Consider the following 20,777-nt stretch of genomic DNA (forward strand, 5'->3'; position numbering starts at 1 on the left):
TATCGCACGCAAAAAAAAAGAGATTGATAAACACATCTTGGATTCCATCCATTAATTCTGTCTTCATAGATCATTTCCAAATAGACATTTGGAAATGATTAAATTATCGAAGATGATTGAGATGTTCTGGGCTAAATGTGTCTGTGTCGTGTAGGTCTGGAATGCGTGAGAGATCATAAATATCGTCTCTGTCGGGTGGAAACCTCATATGTTCAGAACTGTTACTTTTCATGATCCAAATTCAAAAGTAGCAAAAGCAGCAGATCCATAGAATATCGAAATGCGCCGCGAAGCGACACGTTTTGAGATTGTGGATCTGCTACTTTTGATGCTTTTGTGTGATCAAGTAGGACATTGATTTACGAAAAAAAACTAAAAGTTAAAATATGGAGATATGAGGTTTCTGCCCGACAGATTTTAACTATTGTCTGTTTTTATTGTATACGATGTTATGTATGTGAGGACCCCAGGAAGACTAGCGACCACCTTGTGGAAGCTAATAGGGATCCTAATAAAGAATAAAGAATAAAGAATAAAGCGACAATATGTTTTTTATTATAAACCACTGGACCGATCAGCACTAGAGTTCTCAACGGGCCTGAAAAGTCAGGTCCGGCCCTATAACTGTGCCCGGCCCGAACAATTACCATAATTCTAGGCCTGAAAACCCGAAAAACTAAAAAGAAAAGAAAAGAAGAAAAAAAAGATTGCCAGTAGTTCAAATTATAGCAAAGTGAGAAAACGAACACATATGATAATTGGCGAAGTGGCAACTTCCCTCTTTTCTTTTTTCATGGAGCCCGAGGCTCGGCCCCCCTTAACATACATTTTAGGCCCGGCTCGGCTCAAAAATGTCAGGTCGGATAGGGTCGGGTTTGGGCCGAATTTGAGAACTCTAATCAGCACCAATTTTGCTATTTGGTGGACTTAAATGTATCTAATGTATAGCTAGATAAACAAAGGTACCTAAAGATTCAGTAAATAAGGGTTTAAAGCTGCATTGTGTGATGTTTTTGATAGTCACAAGATCTGAAAATATTATGGGTCTAAGTAATTTTTTCATGCAACGTGCTTTCCCATGAAAGACAAACAAATGTGCATTAAGGCAACAAAAATGGTTATAGTAGCTTAATTTCACTTTGAACAAGAGCACTCATTTATGAGTGACTGCTTTCTCACTTCAGGGGACCTGATGAAAGTGAACAATTTCACCCGATACAGAACCCAACCCAACTCTATCTAATAGTCGGGTCACACTCAGAGTAGGCCTATTACTGATGTGTACAGTTTAAGCCTAAATTATAATTTGTTGTAAGCCTGCCTCGCTCAGTGAAAATAACATATTTCCAAGTGAAAATTGTGATAACATTGACGCGTCATGTTAAAGGAGAATTACGGCCAACGTTATTCTTACCTTTATTATGACGTTATGATATCCTGATACGAGTGGTACAGTACAGACATTCCATAAGAGATCCACCACAGTTAAAAACCTGTGCCTACAGGTCTTGGACAGATCTGATGTTTACAGTGAGAGAACACTATGCAACCTGTTGTTTTGAATGCGCTCAAGGCGAGCTTTCCCGACACTTCCGGCGCCTGACCGGAAGTGTCGATACGCGATTTAAAGCAAGACCTATTATAGGCATGGGTTTTTAACTGTGGTGGATCCGTTATGGAGTTATGGAAATTCTCTACTGTACCACTCCTTCTAGGATATCATAACATCATGAGAAAGGTAATAAAAACGTCGGGCGAAATTCTCCTTTAAGTATAAATTACACAGTATACCTCTTTGCAAGAAATGCTGTACCGTTGCACTGTACTGTTGTTGTTCAGAGACAGAAAGAGCTGGATGTCCAATAAATACAAGTACGAGAGTGTTAGTGCTTTGGAGGAGGAGACGCCACAGGAATGACACAGATTCTGCATGAGAGGACTCGGGGTGTAATTGGCTGAACACTATGGCGTGCAAGGTGACATCTAAATGTCTTTCTGTTTCAGAGCTCTCCTCTCCTGTGCATTTGAGAGCGATATAAAAAGATGAATGTCTTTGGTTGTCCTTCAGCTTTTAGCTTTTCCCCTTCACATCCAAAGAAAGTAGCGGCGAAGAAATACGAGCGTATATTTATATTTGTATAATAAACTCTAATCTTATTCCACAATTTCCCTTTACATTCAGTCATTCAGGAGCATCAGCATTATGAGGCTTCTGAGAATGAAAGGCATAACAGTATAATGACATAATTGCCAAAACACCACTCCCGCTTTTCTTTTTGCTGAAATGGTATCTTCCAGCTCACCGGGTTCGTCGCCCACACAGGACCACTCCATCTTGAGCTAAAGTGGGGGGTGTGTCTGCAAGTATCGATCTCAGATGAAACTCTGATAGAGGTTGTTTACCAGCCGACCAACAGTGTCTTCTTAGCGATCAACCTGAAGAACAATCTGCTCTGTGTGTGTCTTCTCTCTTCTGAACCGCGTAGAGACACACACACATGCGCTAGGTTTTCATCAGTGGCTGTTCTTGGATGTCCTCGGGCGTCTTCTCCCCCTCCCGAGACTTTTTCCTCTTTTTGTGACCTGTTTGGGACAAAGGAGGTTGGTACTGTATCAGCAGACAGACAGATGTAAAGGACCACTTCACCCATTTTAAACTTATCTTCATATAATGTTTGTGTCTCAGAGGAGGCACTATCATTAGACGTCGTCGTTAGGCAGGGTTTATTTTTTCCAAACAAGATTTCAAATGTTTCTATTTAAATTTGTATTAATGCGAGAACAATGGCTTCTATTATAGCGTGCTAACTTTACAGGAATATAAAGCCTGCAGTTTCTATTAGCTTGGATTCCCCATCGATGATGTCACTGGTAGGTGGGTTTCTGAAGTGTCCACACAGACACAGACCAAGTAGACAAAAATGGTTCCATATTAACATGAGCATAAGTGAGGGCCAATTATATGAAGATAGGTTGAAAATGGGTGAAGTCGTCCTTTAACAACATACTATATTGTTTCTTCTATTTGGTTCAAAAGGAAAGTGGGCAGTTGACTCATTATTTAGTTTTTCTAACTGAGACAGTAGGATGGCTGAGTGGGAGTCAAAATACAGTATAAACAAGATATGTTGTTATTTTTACAAAAAACGTTATGTTGCTAATTGGATTTTGGTTATGCTATTGGGTTATCGTGATTATACAATCAGGAGAACTGCATTCCCTTCCAATCGGGTGTTCCAAATCAACAGTATTATATAACATTGATGTATAATTTATACTGTGTATATATGATATAAATGTTGACTGAGGGTTGACTCTGGCAAAATGGGAAGCGGGCCTAATCTCTGTCTTTGTGACAACAGAGACCATGAGGGGCCTTGAGGGGAGGCCGACCTGCTGCCAAGAGTGTGTGTTTGTGTTGATGTGTGTGTTTGCGTGCATGTGCGTGTCTGTGTGTGTGTGTGTGTGTATGTGACTTTCAGTGCAAATGTGTGTGAATGGAAGCCAAAGGGGCCGACCTGGTATTTTTTGGCCACGGAAAACAGAGAGAGAGAGAGAGAAAAGGTTCAGTGAATGAGTTGCCAGGATACAGCTTTTCATAAGTAGCTCTCAGAAAACGCACACTGATGCCTTCTGTGTGTGTGTGTGTGTGTGTGTGTGTGTGTGTGTGTGTGTCCTTGTATTACTATACTTGACGGCCAAATGTCCCCACAAGTATAGCAGAATGTGAGAAACAGACATTGCAAGGATCATTTTCTTGAAGAAATGGTTGTTTTATTTCTTTTTTATTTTTGACTTTAGGGTTACGATTAAAAAGATTAAAACACTTTATTTTTTAAATGGCATTCATGAAATCGCCGTCCTAAAATGTTTATGTCCTCGCAAGTATAGTGATACAAATCCATGTGTGTGTGTGTGTGTGTGTGTGTGTGTGTGTGTGTGTGTGTGTGACTCACTGATTTTGAGCAGTAGTTTCTTTCCCAGTGTGTCCTCTGAGCCGCTCAGCGACAGAGCACTGATGAAGGGAGATGTGTCCGTTTCTATGGGAACAGAGGTGTCTGAGAGAGAGAGGGAGAAAAATAGAGAGGGGGAGGTAGGGGGGAGAGAGAGAGAGAGGGAGAGCCTCTATTTACATCCTGTCATGTGTGCTGTTATTTATAATAAACGTGGGGAAGCAGCTTTTAGCTTTCATGCACCACATACTGTATCTGGAACAAACTCTCAGAAAACAGCAGGTCTGCTGCCGCTCTTATTTCTTTCAAAACACAACTAAAGACCTTTCTGTTTGCCACTGAAAGCAAAGAAAGTTACTATTCTTTTTATTTTTCTTTCTCTACTGCACTGTAACTTCTTTATCTGTTATTTTTATTTAGTTTTATGCATCCTAAAGTCATTGTATAGTTCTGTTTCCTTTGCTTGATGTTCTGTGTAAAGCACATTGAATTGCCTCGTTGTTGAAATGTGCTTTATAAATAAAACCGCCTTGCCTAAAACTGCCTAGAACCATTTAATCATATTATCTCTGTGTCTGACAGCTCAGCTGCCTTTTCATAAGCTGTATGTTCCCCCTGTAACAGTTCTTCCACTGTTGTTTTATCCTCTGTTTACTGCTGCTGCCCCCTGACTCTGGAGTAGTCTTTCATCCCACATTCAAGTCCTGTCCTCTTGGCTCTTAACAAGGGATTACATTCGTTCCACTGCTATGCCACCAAAATGTGGAACGTCCTACCAACAGTTATAAAAACACGTGAATCCTTACTCTCCTTCAAAACCGCTCCAAAAGAGCACTTACAGGTGGCTGCAATTCGGAACTGGCCCCTGTAAAAAGTCAAAGGCTTGTCTGTCATTAAATGTTTCGATGAATTGAGTACAAGGACCCCAATGGAAATGAGCCATAGTGCTTTCTTGGGTTTAAAATCCTCTTAACAGACCTTGTATTGAACTGTACTTTAGTCTGAGGTTGCGTCGTGGTTTTTGTTTCAAGTACAATTTATTTTCACCGCCCTCTCGCAGAGTTTTCATCTGTTTGTTTCATTTAGTTTCTCTTTAACGTTAGAATTTTTACAACACCCCACGTTATGTGTATAGAACTCTGTTTTTACGTCAGATGAATATATCTAGAACCATGCTTTTCCGACGCTTGTAAGATCTCTTCTCTGGAATAAACCAAAATACTATTATAATACGTTTCCTTCCTCCGTTTATTGATGTAATTAATTCACATCTGACCGATAGATATGGACCGGTATTTACTAGAGGAAAACAAAGCTATCACATGCTTTTTATCGTTTCATTGCAATTGTATGGATTATTATTATTAATTATGACTATGTTTTTTTGTTTGATCATCTGCCATCTGCCACGATTGGAGAGAACTTTAGGTCAACTCCTGTTGTTTTTCAATTTGCTATAGTGGTTCTCAAAGTGGTGTCCGGGGACCCCCAGGGGGTCCCCAGCTAAAGGAGTTAATATAGCATCACAATCATTTTAACCACTTAATCCATATATACGTTGGCTTTTCAAAAACAGCAGATCTACATCTGCTATTTTTGAAAATGTTTTAAAAATATCTGAACATTTTGAATAATTTAGATTTTTTTTTACATAAATCTTCTCTTCGTCCCTGGCACAAACTCTTTTCAGATGGGGGTCAAATACATATCAATTTGGGGGTCCTTGACATTGAGAACCACTGATATAAATAATGGTGGCTTGACTTGACTGTAGAGACTGTAGTTTCCAGTATTTATGGGTCTTTCTTTCATTGCATTTCATGGACTTCAGTGGCCAAGCAGGTCCTCTTTGTTTCATTCATTATTCAGACTGAGCACTGAGCAGCAGTGCTGTGAATGGTTTCAGTGGTTCTTACCGGTGGTGGCTTCACTCTCAGAGCGGTCCTCTCTGATGTAGGGAATCTCATCCATCCTCAAGAACACAGAGTCACTGGGACTCTTCTGGCCGTCCGACTTACTGCCTGCCATGGGCCAAACAAACACACACACACACACACACACACACACACACACACACACACACACACACACACACACACACACACACACACACACACACACACACACACACACACACACACACACACGCATATGTTACAAGTTTGTATTAATGAGCGTCGCGCTTGGTACCGACATGTGCAGAGCAAGTTCTGTCAGGAAACTGCAGTGCAGTTGCTGGCGGCTGACCATTGGGCCCGCCTCAGCTCCACGTTCACATCCACTCATCCAATCAAACACTCATTCCATTCTCAGACCGCTCTATTTAAACTGGAGGTTTGCACTGCTCATTCCTGCTTGCTTTTGCTGATGCTCATGCTGATGCTGCTGCTCTCACCACTGCTGTCTTTGCTCAAACATTGCTGCTCACCCTCCACCACCCCAGCTACCACCTGTCGTTTTGGATCTACTGTTTATGTACGGGGGATTCGGAGACCCTATGGTTGGGAGATGTGCTTTATCAGAGTACCTAAAAGCAGATCCAATTCATTGCCAAACCATAATAAATATAGTGCTCATTTTATATTCAATAATCTTTTTAAATCATTTATGAGTTGTCCTGAGTGAACTATACTTGTGAGGACATGAGTTATGAATGACATTACAACATTTTTGAAAGCTGAAAATAGCATGTACTGTACAAGCTTGTAGCCTATTATGCCCATCATATGTATGTGTGATCAAGTAGGGCGTTCATTTACGAAAAAACACAAAAGGTTAGAATATGGAGATAAGAGGTTCTGCCCGACAGCAACGATAATTATATTATTGAAGATGATGGATCATAACCAATTAGTATGCAAATAGAGCAAATCCCCTTGTTATGAGAGGGGACATACACTGTCGCCCTGTTTTTTTACGTTTTCCTTTTTTCTCCTCTGTAAATATATATAATATATGTGTATTAATGTGTAAATATGTTATGCTCTGTTGATGAATTGAATACATAGGACCACAATGGAAACAAAGTCCAAATTATAAAGGCGGTCCAGGCTACTTACGGACGATGCAGTTCTTCTCGTTGAGCAGCGAGGTGCTGTGAGGGACGCTGGACTGCTGGGCTCGGGTTCGGGCCGAGGCGGGCCGACCCATGTGGTGGTCCCTGGGGGGCATGAGGGTCCCCCCGGCGTACTCTGGTGCCGGGGGGTCCGGGGTGGGCGTGTTCCCCTCCGTGGGACGTCCCTCCGCGTCGGGGGTCTGGGGAGAGCTGTCCATGCGGGTGGCCGTCAGAGCGTTCTGGTACTGGCTCCGTGTGATCTGAAAACACAGAGGAACCGAGGATTATTACGGTGGCATTCTGATTACGTTTGAGACATTTCGGTTGCTCTTATGAAGTATAACCAACTGAGCTACTTGGCAGTTGATGAGACATTGATCAGCTGTTGTGGGGCTTATATTTGTTACATTATCTTTTGTTTATGGTTCCTCGAATCACTCACCTTTTATTAGCATTGTATCATCTCCCTATTACTGAGTTAGTGTGACCTCTTTTGCTAAATCAAATCCTTCCCTTACACTTTCATCTACATTTGTGGTGTGTACAGTACATGTACATGTTTATATATATATATATATATATGTATATATGGTTATTTTTTTTAAAGCTGGAAGCTTGATGCTTCATAAATCATTGTGTATTTGACTTTAGTAAAGTAACATTGTTTATTAGTTTTTTGGTGTACTCATTTATTAAATGATAACAGTAGCTTTTTTAATTAAACTAAATTGAATATATTTTATTTCAGTATGGTCGAAAAGAGAGGGCATCAACAAAATCTAGCTGTGGTTGATGCTAGCCTTAAGAGGGTTGATTTGGATTATGTAAGCAAAACAACTATGCTTGTGTGTGAAACGGAAAAAAACCCATTCAGGTCTATGAGGAGCTTTCGGGGGAAACCTGTCTCTATCACATTCATAGTTCTAGGTGTCACAGACAGTCAATGACTCGTCTGCTTTTGCAGATAGAAGTCTTTGTCTAGTGGACTTCACTCTTATCATGAGTGTCTACATTCTGTCCTGTTGAGTTATTGCAGCCAAGGTCATTTTTAACAATAAAGTCTTATGTGTGCGTATGAGAAACGTCCTCCCAACTCTTGTGCGTATGAGAAACGTCCTCCCAACTCTTGAAATCTCACCAGCCCCCCGACAGACACAGAGATACTCCCATGTGTCAGAACTCAAAACATGCTCCCCCATGCTCGCCAGCTTTAAACTAGACCAGTGTTCTCACAATGTTTAATTTCAAGGACCTCCATACAGTAACTGTCAGAGTGTAACAAAATGTGGTTCCGTTTGTACACTCTCAGAGTTACAGACCTGTAATGATCCATTTGGAACCCCCACAAGGAACCCTGAGGGTCGCTGGACCCAACTATATGGAAGCACTGAACTAGACCAAGAGTGATGTGTGGAAAACTGTGCATTCATCTGTATTGATTCATTTAACCAGTATACAGGGTTCAAGTGTGCAGTGGAACCTATCCATGTCTACTGTGAAAAGGTTCCATCAGCTGCTTTTTTTTATTTGTCTTCCATAGAAAACCAACTGGTTCTCGATCATGGTGGCGAGGTATTTATTACATTTATTTCTATGTTTATTTGACAGGCATAATGCAAAAAAGTCACAATAACATGAGACCAATGTATTGCATATAAAACTGCTCAAAGAAAGTTCGGAAACTTAACTTCGGTCAATTATATCTCCCCTTTAATAATACCAATTGGTATTGTGTTTTATATCATTTTTATCGTTGATTAGTCACCTTTACAACGAGGTACAGCTTGTAAGGATCGTGCATTTGTGGAATGAGCAACACAGCTAAACGTGTGGGTAGCGCCTCCAAAAAATGTGCCAAAATCACCCAATATGCTTCTGTTGGTAATCACTCTTGTTTTGAGCAACCTGTCAGCACACACCTGCTGAGAGGTGTGTGCCAGTAGTCACAGGTGTGTGACTGCCTCACAGGTGAGTGACTGGCACCTGAACATGGGTTCTGCAACTTTGTTGAGTTTGTACTCCAAGCAGCAACACTGCCCCCATGGAAAGATGCCACGTTTGTCCCTTCAGGATAAGGCCCGTGCAATAGGGCAAGTGAAGCTGGTGTTCCGTTATGCAGAGTGACAGCATTATTTGGTGTTAGCCCTGGTACCATTTCCAAACTTAGGACAAAGTTCTGTGAGACAGGTGAAGTCAACAAGGAAGTCAACATCCCAAGACCCCTTGCTTCACTGAGGAACCATAGATTTACAGGCAAGATTTGCACAACGGTACCAAAGACAGATGTCAAAGTTGCAGGGTCCATGCTCAGGTGCCAGCCACACACCTGTGACTGGCACACACCTGCCTGCAAATGGTACCAGGGCTGACAACAGGGCTGACATCAAATAATGCGTAATCTGCGTAACGGAACACCAGCTTCACTTGCCCTATTGCACGGGCCTTATCCTGAAGGGACAAACGTGGCAGTCCATGGGGGCAGTGTTGCTGCTTGGAGCATACATAAACTCAACAAAGTTGCAGAACCCATGTTCAGGTGCCAGTCACTCACCTGTGAGGCAGTCACACACCTGTGACTACTGGCACACACCTCTCAGCAGGTGTGTGCTGGCAGGTTGCTCAAAACAAGAGCGATTACCAACAGAAGCATATTGGGTGATTTTGGCAAATTTTTTGGAGGCGCTACCCACACGTTTAGCTGTGTTGCTCATTCCAAGAATGCACGATCCTTACAAGCTGTACCTCGTTGTAAAGGTGACTAATCAACGATAAAAATGATATAAAACAGAATACCAATTGGTATTATTAAAGGGGAGATATAATTGACCGAAGTTAAGTTTCCGAACTTTTTTTGAGCAGTTTATATATAGGGTTTCTGGCCAAGGCTAATTTGCGACCCCTGTCCCTGGTTAAAGGCCTTTCTACAACAGATACTAAAAAATACTCCAGTTAAAATATAAAAAGTGATCTGATTAAAACAAACACAAAAATGACAATGACATTCCCAAAATGATCCCAAAATAAACCCACAAAAGCAATGACATTCTTAACATTATAAAGAAATTAAATCACATTTGTGCATGCGTATGTTTGCATGCGCCTACGTGCAGGGCAGGCATATGGCCAAGCGTGCATGCTTGCTGAGATTATTAACACATTTAAAGATCAATTTGATTAAGGAAATGCCCCAAAAAACAAACAAAACTAACCTGGGGTGATAGGGCTTTTTCAGTTGCAGCCCCCTCCCTTTGGAACTCACTCCCACCTCACATCAAATCCGTTTTCAAAGCCTCCCTCAAAACCCACCTTTTCAGACTCGCTTTCCTGTGTTCGCTTACAAAGTGCTTAACAACTTAAAATCAAACAGTACAGTCTGCATGGCAGCGTGGCCCCAGAGAAAAAGCACAGATGCAGCTGAGTACCCAGAGTGGCATCCTGACTCCCAAGTCGGAAATAGCAAGACATTCCATCTCTGGTTTACTTCCCATATCTACAGTATGTGACGTAGGCGGACGCCTTTTTAGGAGACCGTAAGCAAGTTGGAGTCTATTGATTCCAATGGAAGAGTGAACGTGAACACAGCTTCTGAACCATTCTTTCGCTCTATGGCCACTGAACTAAATATTTGACCCGACCGTCACAAGCCACACAATCTTCCCAAGATTTTTATACTAAAAATGGCTTTTTAGAGAGACAAAACAAGAGAAAATCGACTTTATTATCAACCTTTCTCTGTCCCATGCAACACACTCTCGCGGGATTGAGCACCAGTAAACATCGGACGTTCGCCGGCGCCCATAGGAGACCATTTGTAGGATTCATGTACCATTTCGCCTCTAGTGGCTCCAATTGGGATGGTCTATTTTCATAAATTAACCATCTTTGGTGACTCTTACCTTGATGACCTGCAGGTGTGTCAGCTGTCTCACTGAGTAGTCAGGCAGGTAGACGTTGCCCCCTCCGTTGAGTTGGCTCATGCTGCCTCCATACAGCATGGATTCAGAGCGGTCCAAACCACTGCTGCGAGAGGGGGATCTATGGACTGGAATATTGGCAGAAAGAAACCCTAGGATGAGATCAGGGAAGGTGTTTTTACATCTAGCCCCTCTTGGTTTGGAACAGCATGGTCTTGTTGTTGGAAGAATATCGTTGCTGTTGCAGAAACCTCTTATCTCCATATTTTAACTTTTTCGTGTTTTTTCGTAAATTAACGGCTTACTTGATCATACTACAGCGTCACACAAAAGCATCAAAAGAAGCAAATCTAAAAGGTGGAAACGTGGCGTGAAGGACGCGTTTTGAGCTTGTAGATATGCTACTTTTGCTGTTTTTGATTTTGAATCCTGACATTTTGAACATATGAGGTTTCCACCCGACAGAGACGATATACATATTCATATACCGTATCTACGGTTGTACCCATTGTCAAAGTACTTAATAGTAAGTAGCAAACGTCGAAGGAGACACCGGTGCGGCTCGGACAATAATCCTGAATGTAGTCCTATACTTAGGCACAAAGGTGCTAAGTACAGGACTACACTTATCACCTTTATTAATAAAGAGGCTTATTATGAAACAAGAGGCTTATTAATAAGCCTCTTTATACACACCTGTGGGCATAATGGCTGGCACTCCGTAGTAGGCAAACGCTCCGTTCTCGAACCTCAAGGCCTCTTTACCGAACTCCACCTCCACTCGACCCTGAAGCACAGACAGAAGATTCCAGAAGCCAGGTTTACCTAACTGAGTTTACCATATGGCTATAATTCTTTTTTTTTTGTACTGTATCTAATAAGAACCATGCAATAATTAGGATATATGACACAATAACGATGAGAAGTCCAGTAAATGTTTGGTGATTGTCTCATTCTGTGCAGTCTAATGGATAACTTTTAACCACGATTGCACACTTAATCGTACGATGGTCTCACATGAAAATAGTGAGCTGCTCTACAAGCTATGTAGGAACTTTAGTGTTCGTATTAGTTAGTACCTGGAGGACCAGGATGAAGTAATCCACTGGTTTGTTGCGTTGGAACAGGAAGTGCTGCGGAGCTCGTTTGTGCTTGTCGTCATACTTCAGGTCCTGTACCACGCTGGGATGTTTGATCAAACGCAGCAAGATCTTCTCTGACAGGCTGGCTGGTTTGAAGGGCTCCACCTCTGATAGAGAGAGAGAGAGAGAGAGAGCGAGAGATGAATTAATGAATGAAGTGATCAAACAGTCACATGCTCTTGGGTGGCGGGTGGGTAGGAGGTGTATTTTCTATTTCGGTGGCTCTCAAACTGTTTCATATCAAGGGAATCCTACTTGAAAGGATTTTGTGGCAGGGAACCCCCATAGGAGAAGATTAGTCAAGATTTGTCGAAAATGTAGCTCACGTTGTGTGTCAAAATAGTCAAAACTGTCAAAATATTAAAAAGGGCTTAATTGTTATTTTCTGGGGACCCCTGGCTGGAACCCCCTCGAGGACCCCACGGGATCCCCAGACTGTTCTATACTATAAAAAAAAGAAAAAAAAAGAAACCTGGTTTTACAAAATCTATTAGAACGCACGCACGCACGCACGCACGCACATAGAGAAGGCAGTTGATACCTGTTGAGAGGAAGCGGTGCGTGGCTAGCAGCAGTTGGGGAGAGATCTTCACCAGGTCGTTCTGTGCTAGTTTGAAAATAGAGAAGTCCTGATGCTTCCTCTCATGGTGGGACACACGCCGCTTGCTACGGTTGTCAGCTGGACACACACACACACACACACACACACACACACACACACACACACACACACACACACACACACACAATTTGGGCAACACATCATACAAATGACATTAGAGTAATATTTAAACAAATATCAAATATCAAGACAGTGGTCCACTATTATGATTGTGTCTTATCGAGTGTGATTTTGTTTTTGTATGAGCTTGTGTGTGCATGCATTATATCCAATCCATGTGTGTGTGTGTGTGTGTGTGTGTGTGTGTGTGTGTGTGTGTGTGTGTTGATGAGGCAAAATTATCTTATTATATTGCTTAGCATTGATGAGCTTGCTTTCCATGCTGTGCACTGGGAAACAGGGCTTAGTCTGCTATCTGCTTATATAGGGCCAGAATGTATAGGAGTACAGGTCGTAGATCACACAGCTAAGCTTGTTTTATGGCTGTGCAGGGGAGAGATATGTTTTAGCTCAGGGAAGAGCAAGTTAGTCTATCTGTGTGCTTTGCTGGTGTAGGATGTACGTGTATGTTGTGTGACTGTTACAGCGCTGTGAATAAATCTTTCTATTATCATTTAATATTGCATCTGAGTCAAGGTCTTGCTGATCTTTTGAGAGTTTCAATTCCGCTAGACTTTTAGACTGGAATCCACATTTTAAGCAAGGATGTCCATGTCTGTGTGTGTGTGTGTGTGTGTGTGTGTGTGTGTGTGTGTGTGTGTGTGTGTGTGTGTGTGTGTGTGTGTGTGTGTGTGTGTGTGTGTGTGTGTGTGTGTGTGTGTGTGTGTGTGTGTGTGTGTGTGTGTGTGCGCGCGCGCACGCACACATTACAGTATCTGGATGTGGACGTGTGTGTGTTTACAGTGCACATTCACATGCACTGTTTACAAGAAATCACCAATCCCATACACTGTGTAGAGTCTGCAGACTCTTAAACGATAGTGGATTTTAGATTTGTGTTTTAGGTTATTAGATTTTTTTGATTTGAAGTTCTGTGTTGTAATCAGAAAAAGAATCGGTGTTTTAATGGCACCTGTCTTTTTAAACCTGCGATCATGCTGAGAGCTGAATAAACATAAACAATAAACATACTGTAGAAGTCTGTCTCGTCCAGGATCTCAGATTTGATGATTTCTTCAATGACGTCCTCCAGGGTGACGATGCCCAACACCTCGTAGAAGGGGTCTCCCTCCCCCTCGTTGTTCACACGTTGCACAATGGCCAGGTGGGACTTCCCTGTGTGGGACCAGCCGACAGTTACAACCAGAATGTCCCATTTCCCAAGTTTTCAAATGTATAGTAAAAGAGTAACATTCCCACTCTCTCATTGATATGAGTGAGAGAGAGAGAGAGAGAGAGAGAGAGAGAGAGAGAGAGAGAGAGAGAGAGAGAGAGAGAGAGAGAGAGAGAGAGAGAGAGAGAGAGAGAGAGAGAGAGAGAGAGAGAGAGAGAGAGAGAGAGAGAGAGAGAGAGAGAGAGAGAGAGAGAGAGAGAGAGAGAGAGAGAGAGAGAGAGAGAGAGAGAGAGAGAGAGAGAGAGAGAGAGAGAGAGAGAGAGAGAGAGAGAGAGAGAGAGAGAGAGAGAGAGAGAGAGAGAGAAGAGAGCACCATCCAACAAAAAAACAATCAAATACTGCCATGGCAAATCGCATATAAAAACGCAAATTAATATTAAGGCCGTGGCTTGCATATCAGTGGGGTGTGTGAGGGCGGTCTTATTTGCCCTTTGACACATGGGTTGCCACGCAAAAAGGCTGAAATCCCCCAAAACTGGAAAAAAAAAGGAAAAATGGCCGTCAAGAAGGAATGGTAAAATAAAAAGAGTCTCCTTGAGGATGCAGGAGAGTTGGCAGTATGCATAATGAAGTACACCTATTATTATTCATTGTCAAACATGACACAAACAAGGACATCTTAGAGGTGTTTGACTTCATCTTACATCATGTAGGAGGATGTGAAATGGTTTGTGACAAACCTTCAACTGCAATCAGTCTCATCCTGCTGTGATGAATGAGTTCAGACATGAAGTAATGTGTTCATCAATAACTGACCTTGATATTGAGTTATAGATCTCATAAAATATGACGTTGTATAGCCTTGTGTTGTGAATTGATAATGATCAACAGTGTATTGAGTCATTACAGACAGCTGACTACATACTGTACATACAGCAATGGTTCTCAAAGTGAGGTCTGGGTCCTTGGGGGGTGGGTCCAGGGGGTCCCCAGTCATTGTTTCACTATTATTTCACCAGCTAGAAGTTAGTCCAATGAGAGAATGTATAAGAATGACTACTGAGCTGCATCGGGAACTCCTTATAATGGTTATGGGCTGAGTCATAGTGACATGAGCGTGACAACATGGTCCCCCCCCCGGCCGGTCCTCCCTTAAGCCAATTAGTAGAAGATAATGATCTTCTATGACTCAGTGGGAGTGTCAATGCATGTGGTGTAGTCAATTATAAATGTCTCTGTCTTTAGTATCAGGAGGTCAGATGGTCAGAGATTACAGAGCACAATTATTGAAAACACTGTTTCAATGGATCGTTAAGCATTTTGGAAACACATTGCTAGTATAGGAAGTCCTTTTGCACACCTACTACTTAGGACAGGTGTGTAGGAGTGAACAGCCAACGGCATAGGAAAAGGAAATATTCCTGCACACTGTCTTCACTTACAGCAGAGTCTATTGAAGAGAACACAACCATTTGGTCGAGTCTGTGACTCAGTAGACCTTTTAGTTATTAATGTGTTCTCTTCCATTTACTGACTTGCTGAAATGTGTTTTTGTTGTATTATGTAGTCATGTTTTTAATATTTAAAGGGGACTTAAAGGGATAGTTCAACCCCAAAATGCCCTTTTTTCTATCGATTAGTCACCCCATGGAGACTTGAATTCATGGATTTTTTGGGATAATAATTTGATGACCGGCAGTGGTTCCGGTAGGAGACACAAAGAGTCTCCTTTTTGTCTCCTACCGGAACCGCTGCCTACCGGTCCGCTGGTCATCAAATTATTGGCTTAGGAATGTGACAAAAACAAATATATCCATGAATTCAAGTCTCCATGGGGTGACTAATCGATAGAAAAAACTTTTTTTTGGGTGAACAATCCATTTAAAATGACCACAAGTAGTATGGCCCATACTACGGGCCATCCTCTTCCATGGTAACAGATTGGCGTGGCTCCATCATTGGACTTCGCTTCTCTGAGTTCCTCTACACGTATGTGTGTCTGTCAATCAGTTCATTCAGACACCTGATGAAGGTCAGTTGACCAAAACGTTGTGTTCTCTTCAATACATTTCTGCTGTAAGTGCAGACAGTAGTGCGGTATTTCTTCCTCTTCCTATGTGGAAACACATTCCTATAATGTGCTGAATTTCGCTGAAATGTAATTAATTAGACACGGTGACAAGTCTATTCCTAGAGATACAGTGGGTGGTGAGGCAATTAAAAATGCATAATTCTTGTAGCACTGCTTGCTGCAAAACTACTCATATTCTGCTCCAGAATTTACAGAGGAAATAAAAACAGAAAAACTGAGCCGAGATATTTTGTGAAACAGAGCGTTTGGCCTGCAGTCCCGGGGCCAGGATAGCAATGCACTCTAGTCTAAATGTAATAGAGATATCACTGAAGGAAGATCGCTTGGTAAGCTTTAGGAAGGATACAGGCTTGTGTGTGTGTGTGTGTGTGTGTGTGTGTGTGTGTGTGTGTGTGTGTGTGTGTGTGTGTGTGTGTGTGTGTGTTGTGTGTGTGTGTAGGGGGCAGACGTCAGACAGAAAGGTGGGGGGGCTGCAGACTGGTGCAGCCGGTGTGTATTATTAATCATCCTGTCATCATTACATAACTCACAGCTGATGCTTCACACACGTGCTTCACACACTCGCACGCACACACACACACACACACACACACACACACACACACACACACACACACATACAAAGGATCCTTGTCCCTGGCCATCACCCCCCCCCCCCCGCCCAGGTTGGCTCAACTTGCTTTCTCTGCTGCCCACTCAGACTGCCAAATACTACCTCAATCACTTTACTGTACACACACAACACACACACACACACACACACACACACACACACACACACACACACACACACACACACACACACACACACACACACACACACACACACACGCTGACAGACACTATTCTGGCAGTGCTGTGGATATGGCTAAATGGGTCACTCTTAGATACAGTACAGAGAGAGAGGAAGAGAGACGCATGAACCACTTCAAACTGGCATCCCAAAAACAGAAGATCTACAAGCTCACGACGCATGGCGAGCTTGTAGATCGGCTTTTTTCGTCACACTACACAAGTAAAAAAATGTTAATACAGTACTTTTGCAAAACCTTTAAAAACAACAACATAGTAGATCTACTATTAAACGTGACATATTGTGAGATTGTAGCTATTCTGTGAGCTTTAGCTAATTTTGAAGTTTTGAATGTGTATAATTATTAATGCCTGTATTTTGATTATTGGTACCATTCATTGTCAGTCACTTTCACTAATTCGTCTTTTTAAATGAATTATTTGTCATATCTGCCCTGGGCAATGTTTATTTGCAAAGCCTAAAAGGTAAACAGAAATGTAATGTATTATTTATGTTCCAGTGTTCATGTAAAGAGGAGATTGTGTGCACATTGTGTAGTGTATGTAAAAAAAGATTAGAGCATCTGCACAGCGGTTTTCAATGCTAAAACACAATTCAATAAATAATCACACAACTATCCGTAGTGCAGTGTTTTTTTTTTGTCAAGAACCCCCAAATTGATATGTATTTTGCCACGGACCCCCATCTGAAAATGTTTGTGCCAGGGGACCCCCAGAAGAGATGATTTGTGATGATTTTATTTTATATTTTACATTTATTCAAAACTTTTCAAACTGTGACGCTGTGAGCTTGTATATTTGCTATTTTCAAATAGCCACGATAACTAATTTAGCTGGGGACCCCCTGGAACCCCTGGGGGTCCCTGGACCCCACTTTTGAGAACCACTGCTGTATAGTGTACATATTATGTATGTCCTAAATCTTGGAAAGACCAAACTCAAATGACAGGAAAGGAGGCTATAAGGAAAATCCTTGTCAAAACTTGTGATATGCATCCAGTATTGGTCTGACTGTGTGAGACCTTGTAGTGATGATGAATAATGAAACATGAATGTTCATTTAGTTAGTCTCTGATTGGACATAAACATCTATGTAACGTGAACACAGGCCAGATGGCAGTGAGAGAGCACACTGCAAAGTGAATATTTATCATCCTGGGGGAACTGTATGGTGACAAGGACAGGACAGACTGAGTACAGTGGAGAGGCAAAGAGTACAAGAGGAGGGACAGAGGTTCCCAAACATATGGGGTCGTGGACCTGTTTTTTTTGGTGGCAAATTTTTAGATCTGTGGTACTCAACCCTTTTCATGTGAAGGACCCCCAAAATGATATGTATTTGGCTGCAGACCCCCCTATCTCAAAAATATCTGACTGTACCACATGCTGTTTATATTTCTGACTAATAAAGTATTCAATCAATCAATCAATCAATCAATCAAAGACAGATGTAGCTGTAAGGTGATGTATAGGGAAGAAAGAAGAGAGTGAAGGAAGGCCATACGGGGGGGGGGGGGGGGGGGGGGGGAGAGAGAGAGAGAGAGAGAGAGAGAGAGAGAGAGAGAGAGAGAGAGAGAGAGAGAGAGAGAGAGAGAGAGAGAGAGAGAGAGAGAGAGAGAGAGAGAGAGAGAGAGAGAGAGAGAGAGAGAGAGAGAGAGAGAGAGAGAGAGAGAGAGAGAGAGAGAGAGAGAGAGAGAGAGAGAGAGAGAGAGAGAGAAAAACAGGTGGGGGAAAGGAAGAGAAGGATTCAGGAAATGTGCTGAGAAGGAGAAAGAGGGATGTATATAGATAGGAAGGAGGGGAAGGAGGGGAAGGAGGGGAAGGGAAGGATAAACGGAGAGAGGGGGCTAAGAATGGAGGTGGAGAGAGAGAGCACTTGGGATGCCCCAAAAAGAAGCCAAAAAGGCTGGCAAAGTATTGTGCTGTCTCTGCTATAATTGGCAGCCATCACATACAGTATGGCGGAGATGCTACTACTTATACCCATAGAGTACTGAGTGACATGCTTATTGTATCATGAAGACATGATGATTTTGATTACGTAACCTATAATATTTGTGTCCTTCTATTTTTCTCCTTTATAATGTGGACATAAATAAATGATTAAAATGTGTGTGTGTGCGTGTGCACGCGCGTGTGCGTGCATAGGTGTGCGTGTAAGAAGTAGTGAGGTAAGGGGAGGTAATTAGACAGACATAGAGAGAGGCAGAGAGCTCACAGCTCAGCCCCTGTGTGTATACAGTAGGTGTCCTCTGGTGTTTACCTCCCTGTCTTCATGTTCTCCTCTCTCAGTACAAACCCTGCAGAACAGAGTGCTGACTCTGCCTCTGCTCTCTGCAAACACCCAGCCAGGAGGGGATGTCTGGCTGTGATTGGCCACTGGGAACCCCACCTCTTTTAACCCTTTTGAGCATTGGTTCTCAAAGTAGGGTCCGGGGACCCCCAGGGGTCCTTGGAGGGGTTCCAGGGCCTTCTAGTGTTAAAGTTATACTATCAACGGTACCCCGACAGCGGTTACTGAGGAAAAGCAACCTTTTTCCCACACCAAGATTTTAGCAGCTTTTCTGGGTAAAAACAATAAACAATGAAAGTAGAAAAAATGTGTTCACAGGAGATAAAAGTAGTAAATACAATAAATACTACAAAGGCCCTGGTGGGGCTTCTAGAATCAGCAGGATGAAACACTGAAGAAAGAAAGAAGAGATCCCCGAGCATTAAAAAAAAATCAATAGCAATGAGAGCAAAAGTGAAGCTTCGTGGGTATTTCAACAGGTCTTAAGCCTAAAAAAGGTTAACCTGAAAAGGTTATTATATATCGTTGCTGTCTGGCATAAACCTCCTATCTCCATATTCTAACTTTTTGTGTTTTTTCGTAAATTAAAGCCGTACTTGATCATACTACAGCGTCACACAAAAGCATCAAAAGTAGCAGATCTACAAGCTCGGAAACGTTTTTTTTAAGCTTGTCGATCTGCTTCTTTTGCTATTTTTGAATTTGAATCCCAAAAAAGTAACAGTTTTGGAGGTTTCCACCCGACAGAGACGATATATGGGCGTCTGCCATCACACATTAAGTGAGATATATGGTGACTGGCAACTGTCCTAAACAAGAATAAAGGGTGCACAGCTTTAACCATCACAACAGGAGCCAAGACATTACAAATGCACATCTCCATGGTAACCATTAATGACCCACTAATTGGGTTTATTCAGGCCCTGCTCTGCCCTGCACCGGCTCAATGGAGCTGTAAGGCTTGACTGAGAGAGATCTAGGACCATAACTATATCCATTATTCTTTTTAGCGATTAATCGCATAATCAAGAAGCATTTTATTACAAAAAATATATATATCAACAAATCAATTAAACATTTAAGCCCTATTTTATATGACGCACAACAGTGTCATGCAATGACAATAGTGAAAATAGTCGATCTACAAGCTCACGTCATGTCACACGTTGTGAGCTTGCTATTTCCACATTTTTTCCCACTAGTTTTTGAAAAACTTTGAAAGATTTTTGCCTATAATGACATGCTAAAAATAGGGATGGATTATGAATAGATTATTTTATTACATTTTGATTGATTATCGATTATTTTTGTACACGTTATTAATTTGATTAGTTTCGATTAACACTTGGACTGCAGCCCCAGAGAGAACCTTAGGATTATTCCAGATCCTTCTCACGCATTCCAGATTCCAGAATAAATACAAATAATTGAATTCATGTAGATCTCAGAATCCACATGGGAATGGCATGGCTCCATTATGGATCTGGGACTTCTGGTCAGCCTGTGACATCAGTCATCTATGATGTCAATCGTCTATGACATATTCATGACATATGACTCCAAATGTTGGTATGCTTTCATTCCAATCACAGTCCCATTGACTTGATGACTTGTATTATA

The 20,777-nt window shown here is 41.9% G+C and overlaps 1 protein-coding gene across 1 annotated transcript in view; it reads right to left on the reverse strand.

The window, feature by feature from the left end:
• Positions 1-2,400: 2,400 nt before the first annotated feature.
• Positions 2,401-20,777, reverse strand: part of LOC311065243 (metal transporter CNNM1-like) — a gene marked incomplete at its 5' end in the record, with an annotated part of 23,197 nt that continues 4,820 nt past the window's right edge. The window contains 9 exons of the mRNA XM_084085483.1: positions 2,401-2,583; positions 3,957-4,058; positions 5,870-5,970; positions 7,009-7,268; positions 10,905-11,050; positions 11,619-11,709; positions 12,002-12,171; positions 12,606-12,743; positions 13,818-13,961. Coding sequence (XP_083941609.1) covers positions 2,504-2,583; positions 3,957-4,058; positions 5,870-5,970; positions 7,009-7,268; positions 10,905-11,050; positions 11,619-11,709; positions 12,002-12,171; positions 12,606-12,743; positions 13,818-13,961 — 1,232 coding nt within the window. The 3' untranslated portion in view covers positions 2,401-2,503. The remainder of the gene's footprint in view (positions 2,584-3,956; positions 4,059-5,869; positions 5,971-7,008; positions 7,269-10,904; positions 11,051-11,618; positions 11,710-12,001; positions 12,172-12,605; positions 12,744-13,817; positions 13,962-20,777) is intronic.

Source organism: Gymnoscopelus microlampas (assembly GCF_963454915.1).
Source record: "Gymnoscopelus microlampas genome assembly, chromosome: 2".
Classification (NCBI taxonomy): Eukaryota; Metazoa; Chordata; class Actinopteri; order Myctophiformes; family Myctophidae; genus Gymnoscopelus; species Gymnoscopelus microlampas.